Raw genomic sequence first — 17,599 nt, forward strand, 5'->3', positions numbered from 1 at the left:
CCGAATTCCTCTTCCTGTTTCTCTCTGCTCTCCATCTTCATGTTATCTCATGATCAAAGGCAATGCTTGCAGATATTCATTGCTCATCAAATTACTTCCCATGGAGAGTGAGGGGCAGGGATGGTTGCACACTAAGCTCTGCCATAGTTTGCTTTCCAAAAGTCATTGAGCCTTCGGTTTTAGTCTTCACAGGAAGTGAGTACAGTATATACCACCGTAAAACTTCCAGGTACGTGCAGTGCCGCAAGTATTCCATGATTCCAAATGTGTTGCAGGGAGGGGATAAATTTGGAATCATGTAATTTTTCAAAGTTAATGACGAACGACCACCTGCCTTTCAGAGGCAGCTCAAATGCGTTCTTCCAATCAGGGCTTTAAGCAGGTGGTGCACCACCATCTCAGATCGTACCCCATCCCCACCAGCAATCTTTTATACCCTTATTAATCGTTCCTCACCCGCCCTCTTACTTGGAGGTTACTTCCTTCCTTCCTTGGTCTCTCTCTCTCCTCTCTTCCTGGTCGTTGCTTATTGTGTCCACCTGATAACTCACTTCCCCACTACTCGTTGGTTGGTATTTTACCATCCGTCACCTTGCTCTTCCATGAGCAAAGGTCTTGTATTATAGAAAGGTCACGCAAATTGCAACCTTGCACAGACCCACCAGTTGGACTGGGGCTGGGGAGCAATAGGCCTCACCAGTTGGACTTTGGGTGGGGAGTAGAGCCAAACACTTTGTGGTAAAACCACGAATTAACCCTCTCTGACCTTTTATGAAATTCCTCCATTAGATTGTCTCCCACTACTTTCTCTGAAAAAGCCAATATTCCGTGGAGCCAATTATTCCATTTATGGCGTCGCCTGAGGTCAAATTTGGGAAAGAAAAAAACTTTCAGCAAACGGCCAGAAACAGTATTCTGGGAACACATTTCAAACAGCCTGATCTGCAACCATCGGATTAGAATCCGTCCCGGTCATGCAACCCTGGATATGCTTTTTCTCCTCTCAGCAATGATTGGATGTCCAAAATCTCAATGGAGAAGTCAGGACCGTCTCCCTGGTCACAGCTCGGGCATTCGACATAGTCTGGCATCCTGCTATACTTGTCAAGCTCTCTTCCTTTGGCAAAGAAGGCCTTCAGTCCTATATTTCTGACTTCCTCCATTCACACAGTCAACGAGAGACTCGATTCACATATTATAGATACAATACAGAAACGGAATTTCAAAAAACAATGCACAACTTAATGTGAGAAAGATGGCTGCGCTATCTGAGAAAGTGAGAAGATCCTTCTCCAAATTTGGCATTGTCACATTATATATGAACCCTACAGAATTCTGTGCAGCCAATTAGTTCATGTTAAGGACAAGATCCGGAAGGATAGGAAACACGACTTGGTGTATGGCATCAGATGTGGAGACCCATCCTGCACCAAGACCTACATTGGAGAAACTCAACAAACTCTAAAGGCCCGTATGAACCAACATCGTCGTCCATCTTATGAAGAGGCTTTGATCGCACGTGAACCTGCATGGACACAGCTTTGATAACAGTCTAGTGGTCATCTTAAACAGAGAAAAAAAGTGGTTTGCTCACTGGTATAAAGGAATCCATTTGGGAAAGAGTTTAATTATTGCCATCTCCCAACAAAACGAGTGGTTTGCGATTTAATGTCACGCACATGGGTACAAGGCTATAACATCACTACCACACCGTCTAGAACCGTCACGTGACACCTGGATTGGTTTACAGACCAACTTACCCTACCACCGGTGGAGGTCACGTGGCGATTCCCAAGCTTCTTCTTCACTTCAACATCTGCCCTGACCAAGGTGAGTAGATTCTCACCAAAATGTCGGCTCTACCGCTAAGTCCAGCTTTTTTTTTACCACTAAGTCCAGCTTTTTTCAATTATGTACATCAATTATTTATTTAGATTTTAAATTAGTAAATTATAAATTACTAGCAACGGTACCCGCCCTACAGGCGGGGCTCCAATTGGGAAGCCCAAATGAAAAGGCAAAATATCAGAAATTGAAGGTTTTTTATTTTAAACGATTCATATAAACATCCGTTGAATCATATCACACGCAAATCATCAAAATCTAAACAGTATCTTTAGAATTTCAATAAAAGCCACATCACTGTTCATATCAGTAAATATTATTCCATCATGTTTCAAATCGTGATCTTTCAAATCGTGATCGATACACTATGATCGTGATGATCGTGATGATCGTGATCGTGAATAGTGATCGATATTCGTGTTCACAATCGCTATGTCGTATGTACTCCCGATACGTGTACCAAATTCCCGATACGTGTAACTGTACCAAATCAACAGTTAAAAGGATTTTGAGCCGATAGCTGTTACGGCCGTGGTAAGATCGATGGAGACAACGATCTGTTAGCGTATTCACCGCCCAAATAGCTATGTGGAATTCTCTCATCTAGAGATTAAACGTTACGGCTGTTACGGCCTTGGCCAGATCGATGGAGACAGCGTTTATTATACTTTTAATGAAGGACACTGTCTCAAGCCCCAGTCCCCATCACGGATGGGGCTCAGCGGTTTACCCGAGCCTGACGGCGAAGGGCAAGGTACACGCTGGCCCGTCCAGTGTAGCGCGGGTGCGGCCCCGGACATCGAAGAGCATTAAATGTTCATTAAACATTAAACGTTCATTAAAGGATTACGAAACGAAAAACATTACGAAATTACGTTCACACCGTCACGTCAAACACTACCGTGAACACATACATCGTCACAATGGACGTTATGCGAACGTGAATGTTATGCGGGAGTCCAAACCTGAGAATACTGAAGACCAAAGCTGAAATTGGGAAAACTAAATAGCCTATTTTACTCCTGGAGATCCCAGGATTACCCACACAAAATATCGTTTCGATCGGTTGAGCCGTTTTTGCGGTACCTTCGAACATACGGACAGACATTTGGTGAATTATAGTAAGATTTCCAATTAAATTATGCAATTAAATAACTGGTGGATTTGGCAAGAACACCGGCCCACAATGCACATCTCTTTTTGAAAAAGTTACATTGGACTACAATTGAATGATATACACTACATGACCAAAAGTATGCGGACACCCATTCTAATTAGTGGATTCGGCTATTTCAGGCACACCCATTGCTGACAGGTATATATAATCAAGCACACAGAATTGCAATCTCCATAGACAAACATTGCCAGTAGAATAGGCTGTACTGAAGAGCTCAGTGACTTTCAACGTGGCACCGTCATAGGATGCCACCTTTCCAACAAGTCAGTTCATCAAATTTCTGCCCAGCTAGAGCTGCCCCAGTCAACTGTAAGTGCTGTTATTGTGAAGTGGAAACGTCTCGGAGCAACAATAGCTCAGCCGTGAAGTGGTAGGCCACATAAGCTTACAGAACGGGACCGCCGAGTGGTGAAGCGCGTTGCGCGTAAAAATCTTCTGTCTTCGGTTGCAGCACTCACTACTGAGTTCCAAACTGCCTCTGGAAGCAATGTCAGCACAACAACTGGTCGACAGGAGCTTCATGAAATGGGTTTCAATGGCTGAGCAGCCGCACACAAGCCTAAGATCACCATGCGCAATGCCAAGCGTTGGCTGGAGTGGTGTAAAGCTTGCCGCCATTGGACTCTGGAGCAGTGGAAATGCGTTCTCTGGAGTGATGAATCACGCTTCACCATCTGGCATGCCGGCGGATGAATCTGGGTTTGGTGAATGTCAGGAGAACGCTACCTGCCCGAATGCATAGTGCCAACAGTAAAGTTTGGTGGAGGAGGAATAATGGTCTGGGGCTGTTTTTCATGGTTCGGGCTAAGCCACTTAGTTCCGGTAGAGGGAAATCTTAATGCCACAGCATACATGACATTTTAGACAATTGTGTGATTCCAACTTTGTGGCAACAGTTTGGGGAAGTCCCTTTCCTGTTTCACCATGACAATGCCCCCGTGCACAAAGCGAGGTCCATGCAGAAATGGTTTGTCGATGTCAGTGTGGAAGAACTTGACTGGCCTGCACAGAGCCCTGACCTCAACCCCATGGAACACCTTTGGGTGAATTGGAACATCGACAGCGAGCCAGGCCTAATCGCCCAATATCAGTGCCCGACCTCACTAATGCTCTTGTGGCTGAATGGAAGCAAATCCCCGCAGCAATGTTCTAACATCTAGTGGAAAGCCTTCCCAGAAGAGTGGAGGCTGTTATAGCAGCAAAGGGAGACCAACTCCATATTAATGCCCATGATTTTGGAATGAGATGTGTGATGTTTGGGTGTCCAAATACTTTTGGTCATGTTGTGTACATCTACTGATGACAATATCTACATATAGTGATGGCGATATCTACAATTGAATGATCACCAATGGGTTATAAGTAGCTGGACGTCTCTTCCAAATGGTTGTTCGAGTTCGGGTTAGGTGTGTGAAGCATCATAGTGACAGTTTGAAAGTCAGGAAGGGAGTCAAACCAACACATAAGAAATCAGATCTTCACCAAAATCGAATCAATTAGTCCTTGTCACACACAATCAACCTGTCCAAGTTTCGTCCAAATCCGTCCACAACTTTTTGAGATATCCTGCTATGTATCCCTATCTCCCAATGTTGAAGAATCACTTAAAAAATTCTACTAGCTGGGTTTCCAAATCCAGATCTTCACCAAAATCGAATCATTTCGTCCTTGTCACATACGCTACCTCTCTGCCAAATTTTGTCCAAATCCGTCCACAACTTTTTGAGATATCTTGTTCACAGACAAACATACAGGGGTGAAACTATCCACCTTTGGTGGCGGAGGTAACAACGTAAAGTAACAGCTTTTAACATGATGACGACAACACCACCACCACCACCACCACCACCAACAACAACAACAACAACAACAACAACAACAACAACAACAACAACACAGAGAGACATTGCCATACCTGATGCTGTAAAACTGTTTCATCTCCTGCCGGCGTGATCTCATGAGTGCCTTGTACTCTCCGATGCGCAACTTCTTGCCATCCACTATGCAGGTCCTCTTAGGTCGAGGTTTGTACTTGTAGTCAGGGTAGCGCTCCAGGTGTTGCTTGCTCAGCCGGGCCTGCTCCTCGTAGTACGGCTGCTTCTCCTGATTTGACATTGCTTTCCAGCGAGAGCCTTAGGGATACATCAAAGAAAATGGGGGGCATGCAAGTCAAGCAATTAGGTTTGCGAAGACGTAATGAAGATGAGTGAGGATTTCCAAAAAAAAATAGAAGAAATGAATGAAGTCCAGAAACAGAAGTGAGAGAAGGGTAATTGGGCATGGGTGAACCCAATAGGATGACGTCTGGACAGGTTGCTTAGCTCTTCCTTATGGCTGACAAGCCAGGGATGTTGAGGACATTATCAGGAAGCAGTGTACGTGGGATTTTAAAGTACGTAATAAAGTCTGGGTAATGTCACATGGCATGCAACGTGCGACGTGTGGCGTCCCACAAACCAAGAATCTTGCTGATGTTGGAGTTGTGCATGTCCGGAAAGGCCTGCAGGATCTTGCGTCGCTCGTCCTTGGCCCACACCATAAACGCATTCATTGGTCGCTTGATATGCGGCTCGCTGCCCACACCGCGGCCTCGTGACTCCCGGAACACACGTGCCTCTGCCATCGCCGTGCCTATGAGGAAATGCCAGGAGACGAGGTCCAGCAAGGGCACAAAAGAAAACACATCTCGAGAAACCCCCCCCAATGTGGCAACTGTTGATCCTCCGACGTGGCAACTGCCAGCCGGCTAGAGATGAGTGGATCTTTATGGGGCATGACCGCCCGGCATACAGAGAGGCCGTGGTGCCAAAAACAATAGATTGCAGGAATTCGCCTCACCCTCGCCCTCTTCATTGTTGCTTGTTAGATCAATAACGTTAGGCCGAAAGGGCTTCTCCTCGGCCACCTTAGCAACCGCTGGGTGCAGCAGCGGAGAGAGGGTCACGCCACCCTACGGCACACAACATCCAGAGAACCATTTTGTGGTGGAATGAGAAACGGGTATTGTTTCTTGTTAGGCGCAGAGATAAACGATGACATTGGCATTTGTGTGAGTGAGAGTGTGTTTAGCTCGATAAAGCATTCTCGCATTGCTGTTACAAAGGATCGGGTTTTCCGCTCATCGGCGTTGCAAGATTACAAGACGGGCGTGTGGATGATTGCAGGTGCAGGGAGTGCAGTGTGGCAGGTGTTGGCACTTTCTCGGTGCCAGCCTGGGCGAGGGTGCCGTGGTGAGGGTGGGACAAGGAGGAAAGTGTCAAAGCAAAGGTCACAATTCTTCTGTGTCGACAACTCGATGAGCATGCATTTTAATCATCTGCCGGGATCTGACAACCATGTGTGGTTGATATGACATTTAATGTTAACCCTACCGATAACTAGTGCGTGATAACACAATATAGTAAATTGGCCACTTATAGAAAGCAGATTTTAATGTGGCAACATTTACACAAATGGTAAGCCTGGTGTTGGCATAACGGTTAAGATGGCTGGCTTAAGATCTTAGGGCAAATAGTCACTGAATGGAGTGTTCAGAATGTAAAACCACACTATATGAGGTGTGTGGTTATACAGGCCGAGCAACTGAATTGAATTGACATGTGTAACATCATGATTTAAATGTGTAATGGGGATAAGATGTGCGGAAAAAGATTCATATTTGAAACCAACATTCGTGTGAACAATAAAAAAAAAGAAAAGAACAAATTGAGCCAAACCTCTTATGGTGCTTTTATGTAAAACCGTTAGGACCCCGGAAAACATCGAAAGGGTTCGACAAGCTGTGGAGGCCAGCCCTCGTCGGTCAGCGGTACGGCACGCTCGCGCTCTACGGATGTCAGACAGATCAGTTCGTCGAATTTTGCACTTGGACCTTCATTATCACGCGTACAAAATCATGGTGGTTCAAGAACTGCAGCAGAATGATTTCGTACGGCGGTTTACGTTCGCAGAAAAAATGCTGGAACTGATGAGGGATGCTGCTGTGCTGAGAAATGCTGGAACCTTTCCGCGCGTCTGCAAGAATGCTTGGACAAGAATGGCCGCCATTTAGATGATGTCATTTTTCAAACATGAATTACATTTTTTAAATGTCTTTGTTACAGTGTATTACATGGCATTATATATGTAGTCTTTAAAAAAAACAAAAATTGAAATTCGACTAAAAATAACTGTGTACAAGTTTTCTGAAAATCGTCACACCTCCCTGACGGACCCTATATATGTATGTATGTATGTATGTATGTATATATATATATATATATATATATATGTATATATATATATATATATATATATATATATATATATATATATATATATATATATATATATATATAATATATATATATATATATATATATACGTATATATATATATATATATATATATATATATATATATATATATATATATATATATATATATATATATATATATCTGTGTGTGTACGTACGTACATACATACATACATACATACACACACATACATACACACACACATGCACACACACACACACACACACACACACACACACACACACACACACATACATATATATATATATATATATATATATATATATATATATATATATCTTACTATAATTCACCAATGTCCGTCCGTCTGCCTGTCTGTCTGTTCGAAGGTACCGTAAAAACTGCTGAACCGATCTCAACGATATTTTGGGTGGATAATCCTGGGAACTCCAGGAGTAAAATAGGCTATTTAATTTTCCCAATTTCAGCTTTAGTCTCCAGCATTCTCATGTTTGGACTCCCGCATAACATTCGCGGTCGCATAACGTTCATTGTTCTCATTGTGACGATGTTGTTTTCCTGGGTGCCGCACAAACGGCTGCATCAATCGCTGCACAGCTGCACCGATCGAACTCGGTGACCTCGGACAAAGACCTTTTATAAGGACACGGGTTGAATCCCTGCTTGAGAGAATTCGAACCCATTTCAACTGAAGGAAACACGTATCGGGAGTACATACGACATAGCGATTGTGAACACGATTAGTTTAATCTCCACATGAGATAATTCCACATAGCTATTTGGGTGGTGAATACGCTAACAGATCGCTGTCTCCATCGATCTTGCCAAGGCCATAACAGCTATTGGCTCAAAATCCTTTTAACTGTCGATTTGGAAGTTTTTACAATGAAGGAAACTCGTATCGGGAGTACATACGACATCGGGAGGACTAACTGCACGCGTCTTCAGTATCAAGCTTAAATCTGTCATGGCGGATCTGAAGAGCGGAATGCTTGGAGAAGTGGTGGGCTACTTCGGCATGAAGGAGGATCAGAAACGTGGACTCCCACACTGCCACATCCTGCTGATACTCGCTCCCGCATGACGTTATTTTCCCGGGTGCCGCACAAATGGCTGCACTGATCAAGATTTAACAGATGTTCATATAAATCGTTTAAAAGAAAAAAAAGCCTTCAATTTCTGATATTTAGCCTTTTCATTTGCGCCTCCCAATTGAAGCCCCGCCCAAAGGGCGGGTACCGTTCCTAGTTACTATAATTCACCGAATGTCTGTCCGTCTGTTCGAAGGTAACGCAAAAACGGCTGAACCAATCGCAACAATATTTTGGGTGGGTAATCCTGGTACCCCCTGGAGTAAAATAGGGTATATTGTTTTTCCAATTTCAGCTTTGGCCTCCAGCATTTTCAGGTTTGGTCTCCCGCATGACGTTATTTTCCTGGGTGCCGCACAAACGGCTGCACTGATCGCTGCACCGATCGGACTCGGTGACCTCGGACAAAGACCTTTTATAAGGACATGGGTTGAATCCCTGCTTGAGAGAATACCAGAGCGATCCTCCGACATCATGCTCCGATAGTCCGTCTTGACGTAACGGAGGGCAGAATTCGCTCTCTCAACTGTAGCACTTGTTGCAGCCGTGCACCGCAGAATACTCAGCACCCGAGTTACGTTTGGGAACAAATTCCTCACCCCATCTGAACCCACGCGTTTCAATGTGTCTGAAACTGTTGTCGGTAGGTTTCCCTCAGAAGACCAGTAACGGCGATCAACGTCATATTTCGAGATGAAACAGTCATAGCCAATCTCCACATGTTGACAATTTCTAAAACTATTCTATCACGCAGTGCATTATCTTCTGAAATTATATTGGTTAAGCGCAGCGCCAGCGGCGATATCAAAACTTAGGCAGCGAGGCAAAAACGGCACTTTCTAAAATCAAAATAAGGAGGGGGGCGCGCTGCTTGCGCCCCCATCTAAATCCACCTCTGGCTGTAACACCTATCGGCTCAAAATCCTTTTAACTGTTGACTTGGTAGTTTTTACAATGAAGGAAACATTAACAATGTTGTTAAAAGTTTATTTTGTGATTAATTTGTGATTGGAGTTATTGCTGTTTGGAATGAAAAAACAGATATCGAGTTCAAGTATATGACAACATGCCGTGATGGTTTCTACTTTCTAAACGTGAACTTCGTGGATCGCCATATGCAGATTCGCCACGGACCCACGATCGATGTTTCTATACATGAACATAACCGTTTGTTTGCGAACGGGTACGTTTTTCATGGAAGTCCTTCACGAACTTGCTGTCCATGTCTGACGTGCGACTGAGGGTGCTGCAGGAATGTGGAATTTATTGGTTTCATGCTTTAGCATTCGCCGTTTCTGCATTGCCTGTTTGCTTCCAGCCACCCACCCGTGCATATCACGGGTATCTCACTAGTATATTTAATTTGACATATGTGAGAAAAATTACATGCCCAGACCAAGAATCGAACCCAGGTCCTCTGGTGAACCGTACCAGTGCTCTGCCATCTGAGCTATGTGGGTGACCCTGACCGAGCATGCAATTTTCTGACATATAGAATTGCCACTCTCTTTCCGTCACTGCTTCCGGGGCACTCGCTGCCAAACAGAGGAGCACCAACGGTCTGCTTATGAGAGCGTCTTCCTCCAATGAATGAATTAGTTATAATCCTGTTCATTTATTTAGTTGTGTTTCTTCGCCCTCAGTGGTCTTTGTAATCGCGGACATGGATTTGTCCTCCCCATTGGAGGAAGACCCTCTCATGTTCAGGCCGTTGGTGCTCCTAAGGTTGCATTGGTGCATAAATAATGAGAATGAAAAAGACGGCAGAATACATCACAAAGTCCCAAATTGAGAGATTGCACAATCGCTAATTTGTTCGTCCACAGAATTGTTGATAAATGTCATCCGGCCTAGCACAATAATGGCTGAATCAATTACAATGATTCCAACGGAAAGAAGTGACATTGTTTCTCTTGGGAATTGTACACAAACCATAACAAAAAATTTAATCGGATTTAAAAAACAGAATACAACCACAATACACCACAACCTGCATTTACGCATGTGCAGAGTGAGAAACTCTCCCGTAAAACTCGCTGTCTGCTGTTAAGTGTCTATCGTGGATTCTAATGTATGACAAAATGTGTAAATTATGAACGAAGGGCCCAGAGTGGTCTGCTGATGGTTTCATCGAGGTTCACAGGGGTCAATACTGGTTAACCCTATTATTGAATAGAGTATTCCCAATTCACCTTTCCATATTCCGTATGTGGACTATTGTTCAAACAAATTGTGCAGTACCTCGTCCTCGTGATAATGGTTGTGATCATGTGACCCCTTTATATAGCATCTACTTATTACAAGTACACAGGGTAGAGAGGGGGGACGGGGGTGGAGGGAGGAAATTGGGAATGCCAACATTGAGGAAAGGAATAGAAAGGAAGAGGATAGGAATTGAGGTATCTCTTTACTATGTACATATAGGTAGGGAGTAAATTGAAGAATATAAGATAATGTATGACGGTAGGTGAAGGAAAGGAGGTGAGCAGAGTTTGGGAGAGAATGGAAGGAAGAGTGGGAGGACATGGGAGTATGAGGATAGAATAGAAGGGAAGGAGCATAGAAAGGAGAGAGGGTAAAGGAAAAATTCTGCCATGTTGGCATCCAGAATAAATAGATGACTCCAAAAGTGAAGAACACATATTACAACAAAAAACAACCAAACAAGGTATGAAGGATTTACAAGGTAGTTGTGTCCTTTATACCATCCTTAAAAACAGTACGTTTCCTGTTTGGAATGATTTTCAATTTTGTTTGACCACCAGGCAGACTGAAACCTCACTGCACAGTGTGCATGTGTACTCGATATGAGATTCCGTGCAATTCGCCAAATTCAGAGCCAAAGTACTGGTGACCTACAGGTTCATGTTCCGATTCATGTTCAAAACATAAAATTCAATTGAAATGAAGTAGTTCCTCGATCTTAGACAGAGTCAACCAAATGCTTAATCCCACTTTGCGTCACTCGTACGCTGCGGTACTCGCATGCGGCCTTCTCAGATCTCTCAAGACATCTGATAGAAATCTCAAAATTAGAATCTTAGGTGCGTTTGGAGAAAATCATGCTCATAAAAACATCGTCACAATTGCCAAAATCATTTTAAACTTTATTTAGAAACGATAATTACTTTACTATTATTATATAAATTAGCAATTTAAGGTGTCCCTCATGGTGCCTGCTTTCATGTAGTTGAGGTCCATGTTTAGAATTGTTAAAACATAAACAGGCATCGATATAACAAAACTCCAATAGCTTGATGGTGTCTTTATCTGACAATGAAAACCAAGATATGATCGATCAAACACTCAAGTTTTACGATGGTGGCTGAAGGACTCTAGTCCATAGTGCATTGGGTGTTGAGTGAGGCCTAGTGTTCATGCCTACTCTCTCTGGACGACAGTGACTGGTGCTGGTTCTGGTGTTGATGAGGTGCATTCCACTGTCCAGGCTTCCTGGTGCCTCGGTGAAGACACACCGCCCGTCCAAGACTTCGGCCTCACCTAGAAACTTGGCCAAGCCCTCTGGTTCACCGAGGAATGCTGCCGGACTCATGGACGAGAGCACATCTGGTGCACAGAACAACAGGATGTCAACCTTGATGAGAAACTACATCAAATAAGCTCAAAATACTTCAATAATATTTCACATCATAACTAGAGTACACAGTATTGATAAAGACATTACTCTCGTGTCAGGTTGGTGCTTCTAAAACAGATACCCATTGATCAACAATATCTCCTTGGAGTATTATTTATTTACTTTTTATATTATTTTATGCATGGTCGAAGCTCATGGAAGAGCGAGGACACAGAACAGATTATGACACAACATAACAAAGGGAACAGCAGGAGAAAGGGAAAATGCCAACAGCAGGGTGGAGAAGATAAGGTAGACGGAGACGGATAAAAAAGGGATGCAAGTAACGATGAGGGTTAGTTAGGACAGAACACAAGCGTTGGACAAAATGGATACAGAATTTTTTTTTGGGAAGGGTAAGGGTTGTTTAAGGGGTGTAGAAAAGATCATAGCTTTAGATGGGGGACGGTGACCCAGAGGGAAGATCTAAGATGTTGGTGAACAGCTGTCTTGAAGACCCGGAGGAGAGAATGAGATCGAAGAGAGAGTGGAAGGTCGTTCCACAGGTGGAAAAAGAGGAATAAATGAGTGGAGGTGAGCAGTGGTTCTAGATTTAGGCAGTACCACTCGGGAGGGGTTTACTCGTGGAGCTCGTGTGTCGGGGGGGGGGGGGAGGGGACACAAAGCATGGAGTGGGCCGAGGGTGCAGGACCAGAAATGAGGCGGAAGAAGACAAACAGACAGACCACTGACCTGTCGGTGATTGCGAAGTGATAGGCCGAGAGAGGGGAGAGCAGTGCTCCATCGAGCTGCGGAGGTGAATAGAAGCTCAGGTGTGCCAAGGAAGGAATTTGCACGACAGAGGATGCCGAGTCGGCATCTGGCTTTGCAGAAGGTAGATGGGAGACTTGAAGAGGGTTTGCGGAACAGTGCTTTCAGACAGAGAGAGAGAGAGAGAGAGACAGAGAGAGACAGAGAGAGAGACAGAGAGAGAGACAGAGAGAGAGAGAGAGAGAGAGAGAGAGAGAGACAGAGACAGAGACAGAGAGAGAGAGACAGAGACAGAGACAGAGACAGAGAGAGAGAGAGAGAGAGAGAGAGAGAGACAGAGAGAGAGAGAGAGAGAGAGAGACAGAGACAGAGAGAGACAGAGACAGAGAGAGAGACAGAGACAGAGAGAGACAGAGACAGAGAGAGAGAGAGAGACAAGAGAGAGAGACAGAGAGAGAGAGACAGAGAGAGACAGAGACAGAGAGAGAGAGAGAGAGAGAGAGATTTCTCAGGATTGAAAGACTTACCCCAAGTGTTTGACCAGTTTGTGTTTTTTTTTTTTCAAGGTCTGAGGAGAGGGAAGAGGCTGCTGCCTGTCTGTGAGAAGGATGAGGGATGTCACGGCAGAGAGTGGAGTCATCAGTAAAGAAATAAAGAGGATTTTCCAGAGTCAGTGAGATCATTGATAAATATTAGGAGCAGGATGGAACCTGGAACACTGACTTGGGGCACTCCAGCCTTGACAGGTAGAGGAGATTAAAGGATTCCCTTGAGAGCCACATGTTGGCTACGAGAGTGGAGGAAGTCAGCAATCCAAGAGTGGAGTGGGTGTTGGATTCCATAGGCAGAGAGTTTGGAGAGGAAGGCAGGACGCCAGACTGTATCGAAAGCTCGAGATACAGTCACGTGAAAAAGTAAGTACACCCCATGTAAAGTTTTGACATTTTCAACATATTTCAACATACAGATATTTGATCTTCATTTCAACAATATTGATAGATAAAGGTGATGTAATATAACAAATGTCTTGAAACATTTACATTTTGTAGTCCATTGTATAATTTATATAAACAAATGCAAATTTCGCATGTGGAAAAAGTAAGTACACCCCTACATTTATCACTACTTCAAATACGTAAATTAGAATCAGGTGCACCAGCTCAGGTGCAAATGATTAGAACATCGTCAGAGAGTATCTTCGAGGAACCTGTCTTATTTAAACCTTAGACATTTAGTTTGGTTTGCTCTTTGTTGTTGAAGTGTGTGGCGTCACCATGCCTAGATCAAAAGAGCTCTCTGAGGCCTTCAGAAAGAAGGTTATAGAAGCCTACGAGTCTGGGAAGGGATTTAAAAAGATCTCGAAACAATTTGAAATCAATTATTCGACTGTCCGGAAGATCATCTACAAGTGGAGTAGATTCCAAACAACTGCCAACTTGATTAGACAAGGCCATCCAGCAAGTTCAGCCCGAGAGCAGACCGCAAGATGCTGAAAGAAGTCTCTCAGAACCCCAGAATGTCATCACAGGACCTACAGGTAGCTCTTGCCACTGTTGATGTCAAAGTGCACGAGTCTACCATTAGAAAGAGGCTGCACAAATTTGATCTACATGGGAGGTGTGCCAGGAGGAAACCTTTGCTGTCCAGAAAGAACATCAGGGCAAGACTAGAGTTTGCCAATGAACACCTAGGCAAAGACCAGCACTTCTGGAACAATGTGCTCTGGACATATGAGTCAAAGGTAGAGCTATTTGGCCACAGTACCAGAAGACATGTTTGGCGAAAACCAAAGACAGCATTTGACCACAAGAACCTGATACCAACTGTAAAGCATGGTGGTGGAAATATTATGGTTTGGGGCAGCTTTGCTGCATCAGGGCCTGGGCAGCTCATCATCATAGAATCCACTATGAATTCTTCATTGTACCAGAGGGTGCTTGAGGATAATGTGAGGCCATCTGTTGGAAAGTTGAAGCTCAACCGAAGGTGGACCTTGCAACACGACAATGACCCTGAAAGTACCAGTAAATCCACCAAGGAATGGCTGAAAAGAAAGAAATGGAGGGTTCTGGAATGGCCGAGTCAAAGCCTGGATCGAAATCCCATCGGGATGTTGTGCGGGGATTTGAAACGAGCTGTGCATGCAAGAAACCCCTCAAACATCGCACAGCTGAAAGAATTCTGCATGGAGGAGTGGGCAAAAATTTCTCCTAGTCGATGTCAGAGACTGGTAGACAGTTATAGGAAACGCCTACTTGAGGTTGTTTCTGCCAAAGGGGGCAATACCACCTATTAGAGCCAAGGGTGTACTTACTTTTTCCACATGCGAAATTTGCATTTATGTTTATTTAAATTATACAATGGACTACAAAATGTAAATATTTCATGATATTTGTTATATTATATCACCTTTATCTATCAATATTGTTGAAATGAAGATCACATAGCTGTATGTTGAAATATGTTGAAAAAGTCAAAACTTTACATGGGGTGTACTTACTTTTTCACGTGACTGTATGTCAAGAGAGCCGGCCCTGATCTCCTGTCTGATATTGAGGGCCTCCATCCGTTGTTTGGAAAGCAGAAGCAGCATGTCCAAGGTAAAGTAACCAGGTCTGAATCTGAATTAATGATCCGAGATGAGGTTGTTGGGGAAAAGGAATAATTTTATGTAAACTGCGATGATGGATTCCATGACCTTGCTGATGAGTGGAAGTAAGCTAATTGGTCTGTAGGTGAGAGGATCTGTTTTTGCACCTTTTCATTTAATGCTGATTTAAAGTGATGTTAGCTGATTTCCAAGCAGAAGGAAGATGACCGAGGGCAAATGACACGGTGAAAAGGGCAAGAAATTATGTAGAAGAGCAGTGGAGCAGATTGTTTGGATGCGCGAGCTGATGCTGTCTGATCCAGTTGCAGAGTCAGAGTTGAGGGTTGCCAGAAAACTTTACACTTTCTCAGGTGCAAAAGACACAGAATTCATGAGCAGTTCGGTACGACTGGTAAGGATGGGTACAGATGGTGAGGAGTTAAGCACACAAGATTTTGAATCGGAATTGAGGCATTCAGCCTTCGACCTTCTCATGAGCAGAGTCTGCTGTGGTGCCATTTGAAGACAGGGAAGGGATGGAAGGGGAGCATACACCAAAGACAGACTTGACATGGTGCCACCACGTTTTAGAGGAGGGAGACAAGTTTGAAAGTTCATTCTTGAGATTGGACAGGTGTTGTTTTCTTGTTCTCCTGAGAGGAGACACACATTGTTGTGGGATTTGTGGAATAATCTGAGGTTGTCTTCGGTTGGATTTGCCTCCCAGGAGGAGAATGGAAGTTGGTTTAAAGCAACTTCCTCACCACAGGATTCAGAGTACCAAGAGTGGGAGGTTGGGTAAGATAACTGAGAGAAAGGAGAGAGAGGTAGAGAAAGAGAAAGGAGAGAGAAAGAGAGAGGGAGAGATAGAGATAAAGAAAGAGAAAGGAGAGAGAGTTAGAGAGAGGGGTGGGGGAGATAATTAGAGAAAGAGAGGGACAGAGAGAGGGAGGTAGAGGGTTGAAATGGAGCACGAGACAGAGAGAGAGAGAGAGAGAGAGAGAGAGAGAGAGAGAGGGGGGGAGGGAGAAAAGTGTGAATCTCACAACACTTCAAAGCCTTTGTTTGGTGGCCTGGAAACCGAAGTGAAGGTAAACATTTATACTACAAAGGAAGCGCAGTCTTGGTTTGGGCCTGAAGTGTTTGTCTGAAGCATCAAACAGAAAACAAAGGCAAACAAAGTGGGATGAATAGGATGCTGCCACACTTCAAAAAGCATCGAATTGCTTCGGAAATTTGTCCTTTATTATTTCATGTCATTGTGATGTATCAAAGTACGAGCGACCGCAGTGGAAAAAAAAGTGGTCCGGCTAAAAGATGTAACCAACTGAAGTATGGATATTGTTACAATGGAATCGACCATATAACTTTTCCTAATTCGTTATCTATCCAATCAACAGTTTGAATACAAGAAACAACAGCAGGGAGTGAGTGGTGTAACCCTATTGGTGGGTCCTCATCGTTGAGCATCCAAAACAAAAGAATAAATTCACATCAAATCTGCCATGAAGATGCTCAACCACCAATCGTTTTATTGAAATGTAGTCAAATTGATTCCTTTAACCCTCACTGAAGTCAAAAAATTTCTTCCGTAAACTTTGACCTGACCTGTCCAACTGAGGTCAAGCTTCGACTGAACTGAAGGCAGCGGACAAAAGGGATGACCTTTGACCCAAGTATTGTGAAAGTTTTAGGATGGTGATGCCGATACCGAATGCGATACAGGCAGCCACGTTGCCAGTTGTTGGCCTATCAGAAGAGGTCACTCATGTCCTTTTGGACAGATATCCACCACATCCCAGAAGTTGGCCGATCAGAAGAGGAAATTGGTTTGTTGGTTTAAAGTTGGACATGTCCTTTTGTCCTTTTGGACATGTCCTTTTGTCCTTTTTTGTCCTTTTTGTCCTTTTTTGTCCTTTTTGGACATGTCCTTTTGGACAGATAACAACATTCGAAAGGTAATGTACAGGTAATGTAAAGGTAATGTGGACACATTTTGAATTTAAAGTAATGTGTTCCCAAGACCCCAGGTCACCAGCTGAAGGATTCACTCCCATAAAGTTGGTCATAAAGCCTTTGATGTCTTGGATCAGGATGAATTCCATCTAGAATATTCTTTTTTTTTTGTCCACTATCTGTACTGGCGGAATATTATCGAACAAGGGAAAAGAGTAAATGGGAGGGTTTGCCACAGGGTGAGTTTTGTCAGGATTGAAAGACGTATTCCAAGAGTTTGACCAAGTCCATGTTGACTCCCTGTGCTCTTACGG

The 17,599-nt window shown here is 43.7% G+C and overlaps 1 protein-coding gene across 2 annotated transcripts in view; it reads right to left on the reverse strand.

The window, feature by feature from the left end:
• The window catches only part of LOC137421293 (transcription factor Sox-6), a 474,574-nt gene that overhangs the window by 88,669 nt on the left and 368,306 nt on the right, over positions 1-17,599 (reverse strand). For both annotated transcript variants that reach the window (XM_078781950.1, XM_078781989.1), the window contains exons 11-14: positions 11,777-11,958; positions 5,861-5,972; positions 5,480-5,653; positions 4,938-5,154 (exon numbers count right to left, since the gene is read on the reverse strand). In XM_078781950.1, the coding sequence (XP_078638076.1) occupies positions 4,938-5,154; positions 5,480-5,653; positions 5,861-5,972; positions 11,777-11,958 (685 nt within the window). The remainder of the gene's footprint in view (positions 1-4,937; positions 5,155-5,479; positions 5,654-5,860; positions 5,973-11,776; positions 11,959-17,599) is intronic.

This window comes from Myxine glutinosa, chromosome 1 (assembly GCF_964187855.1).
Source record: "Myxine glutinosa chromosome 1, kmMyxGlut1.1, whole genome shotgun sequence".
Taxonomy (NCBI): Eukaryota; Metazoa; Chordata; class Myxini; order Myxiniformes; family Myxinidae; genus Myxine; species Myxine glutinosa.